Consider the following 3248-nt stretch of genomic DNA (forward strand, 5'->3'; position numbering starts at 1 on the left):
AACTTCAAGGATATGCATTCAGTTTTTGCAACAACAAATTCTAAACCAATTCAAAGTCGTCATACATGAAATTCTTCAACATGAACATAAAATAAAAAATTCATGAACATAAAGTATATTTTTTTGAATACATGATTTCATCAAATATAAAATGAAATAGATATTTGAAGTACACTTTTGTTCAGAATCCCAGATTCTTAGTTCTCAATCCAAATTTCAACTTGCCTCTTCTAGCTTTCTCTTGGCAGCCATTCTCACTCTTTACCCTTCCCTGTTGGGTTCACTAAGTATAATTTCAGCACAATATCTTACTCTTAGCATCCTTATTTTATCAACCTGAAATCAATAATATGAACAAGTGACATAATAATATGAACAATTTATGTATATATATGAACATATTAGCCAAAAAAAATAATTTAAGTTTGAATTCTTACATCATTAGCCTTCAAATCACAAATCCACTTTTGTCCAGGGTCTGCTGTGTATGTGTCCATGTGCTTAATCAAGTAAACACCACAACTCTTATGATCTGAATTGCTTCTCCATTTCATTTTTATTAAATTTGGTTTGTAATCTTTGATAGCAGAAATATCAGATTCTTTGTATTTCTTGATTTTCAAAAATGATGCAAAAGCTTGGAGCTACATTTGAAAATCCATATTAATTAGGGTTATTAAAAAAAATATGAACAATTGATTTAAATAAAGTGAACATGGATGAAAATGTAAATGAACAAAGACAATTTAGTAATTACCATTTTTTGTGGATGATCACGATATTTTTGTGTTATTTTCGCATTCTTGGGTAGCTTCACATTATCTATTATGTCAATAATTGCATTGTACATGTCGAAACAGATCAAGTAGTAATTCTTATATGCAACCATAGAGAAGAAGAATTGCTTATAGTCTTTCATTTTTATTATACTGTTGTTTCTTAATTCAGCTTGCACCATGGATTTGAACTTTGTAATTCTTGTGTCCATGTCGCACATCACCAGCTGCAAATATCAGTTAAAAAATGAATTTAAATGAATGTTCAAGTAATTAAAGATGTACATTATATTTAAAGTAATTATATTTACTTACAATAGAGAAGTAAATGCTGCTCTTTCGACATTTATAGTTCAAAATCCTTGCCCAAGCATTAATGATTGATTTGTGAACATCTTCATCTGAACCAAGTGTCTTCATTTCATGTCTATTAATGTTATTTTCTCCATCAAAGTACAAAACCTCACTACATCAACAAAACATTATGAACATTATTAATATACATTAAAAACAGTTAATATATATTTATGAACATAACATATTTTTATGAAAACTTACTCTTCGGGGCCTTCAGAGAATGCATACTCCGAAATTGTTGCAATCATTGAATGCATATCTTTGAATAAATCCTTGAATTGCACCATGAATGGAGATTTGAGACAAGGTGGCAATTTGTGAACTTCCCTCTGTGGTCGTTTCTTGTTTTCAATTTGTTGTCTAAAAAAATAAATGAACATCAAGAATATATGTATGAACATTAATCAAAAATAAATGAACATCTTAAAATGGTAACTTTCATGACAATGAATATTTACCCTTTTTGTTTTGCAGAAACTTCTTGTCTTTTTTCACTTCTTGTTGCTTCTTTTGATCTGTAAAAAATTATCATACAGTTAAGATATATAAGTATAAAATATTAACAAATGAAAATTATTTACCAAATTGTTAATTTAAAACTTATATATATATATATATATATATATATATATATATATATATATATATATATATATATATATATATATATATATATATATATATATATATATATATATATATATATATATATTTGTTCAAAAAATTTATAGCCCTGCATTTGCACACTTTTCACTACATTAGTTTAATTACATATTAGACCCAAAAAAATTTACATTAGTTCTACTACATTAGTTCTTCCAAAAAATTACAACATAAATGCTGTTGTTCAAAATATTACAGCATAATGTCTAGTGTTCAAAATATTTCAAGACAAAATTGCATTACCCTTGGTATTGAAAATGACTTGGATGTGTGTTTCCCAAAATATCATTTAGATTCATGTCGTTGTTTATGAACAGAATGTCATACTCATTTGGTTCAAACAGGCATGCTTCAAAATCATTCCTTTCATGCAATGAACCTGATGCATCTCCATTTCCATCTTTTCCAGCCCTAAATTTTTCTGTTGCTTTTCCCATACCTAATTTAAGCTCTAGGTTGGGGTTTTCAACTCTGTTACATGTGATTACAACTTCTTCTGCGGAAGGGTTGTCAGAAGGGGTTGGAGTAGGAGTTACATCCAATTGTAAGCTCCAAGGATTATTCGGATCAATCCCTGTCCTAACCTTCTGTTTTCCCTTTGCTTTTGCCTATGCTGCTGCCCTTTTTTTCTTCTTGCTTCTTCTCCAAATACTCCCTTTCAATTTGATCTACAGCTTTCAAGAAAGATTCTGTTTCAAATATCTCTTCATCTTCACTTAAGATTGAAGGATCCTTCAACCTTTTCTCTATAAGATCTCCAACAGTTTTTACAAGGAGGTTATTTGGAAACAAATCTTTTGCAATTTTCAATTTTTCGGCAATCTTAGACACATAAGCACCCAAATTCTTAACCATCTCAATAAATTCATCCATGAAGTCCTCCTACAAAATGAACACATTATATAAATATTATGAACATGATTTATTTGAACAATGATAGGTTATGTTAAAACTATTATGAAACACAAGGTAACTTAATACCTTGGTTGGCTGTGCCTCATATGTTTGTTGGTTGTCCCTCACTGGTTCTTTGTTAGCTTGTTATTGTTCATTGAATTGTATTCTTGGAAACACATGTCCCAATCCAAAGTTGAACTTATGCTCTAGCTTCATTCTATCATTGATCATTGTTTTTGTCCAAACTAAGATGATTGGGTAACTTCTTGGTTGTTCAATTTTTCTTTTTTGAACACGATCACAATAGAACAACTGTAATAAAAAAAAAGCATTATTACCATAACAATTTTACCTTACCAATATGAACTATAATAATAAGATATTGAACAACTGCATAAACATTAACAATATGAACAATAAGAACTGAAATATGAACAATAGGCAGTACAATATGAACAATAATAACTTATACAAGAATTATAATCATACCAATAGAAAAGACAGTGGTCCCTTGAAAAATCCCTTTGTGTTTTTCTTCCAATCATACATTGAATC

At 29.0% G+C, this 3248-nt stretch overlaps 1 protein-coding gene across 1 annotated transcript; it reads right to left on the reverse strand.

Annotated features, from left to right (window-relative positions):
- Nucleotides 1–3248, reverse strand: LOC145585198 (uncharacterized). Its single transcript, XM_081641925.1, has 9 exons — nt 3183–3248; nt 2778–3005; nt 2040–2678; nt 1592–1648; nt 1335–1493; nt 1092–1242; nt 758–1003; nt 438–644; nt 1–336 (listed from the first exon to the last, which is right to left on the reverse strand). Exons 3-9 carry the CDS (start codon nt 2231–2233, stop codon nt 262–264), a joined length of 1089 nt encoding a protein of 362 aa, XP_081498051.1. The 5' UTR covers nt 2234–2678; nt 2778–3005; nt 3183–3248; the 3' UTR covers nt 1–261.

The sequence above is a fragment of the Chenopodium album genome, chromosome 16 (assembly GCF_948465745.1).
Source record: "Chenopodium album chromosome 16, dcCheAlbu1.1, whole genome shotgun sequence".
NCBI classification, from domain to species: Eukaryota; Viridiplantae; Streptophyta; class Magnoliopsida; order Caryophyllales; family Amaranthaceae; genus Chenopodium; species Chenopodium album.

Coding starts and splice junctions, on each gene's coding strand:
- LOC145585198 (XM_081641925.1), bottom strand. CDS start 2,233: ATGGGAAAAGCAACAGAAAAATTTAGGGCTGGAAAAGATGGAAATGGA. Junction 1,243..1,334: donor TTCTCTGAAGGCCCCGAAGA/GTAAGTTTTCAT, acceptor TTGTTGATGTAG/TGAGGTTTTGTACTTTGATG. Junction 1,004..1,091: donor GCAGCATTTACTTCTCTATT/GTAAGTAAATAT, acceptor TGATATTTGCAG/CTGGTGATGTGCGACATGGA.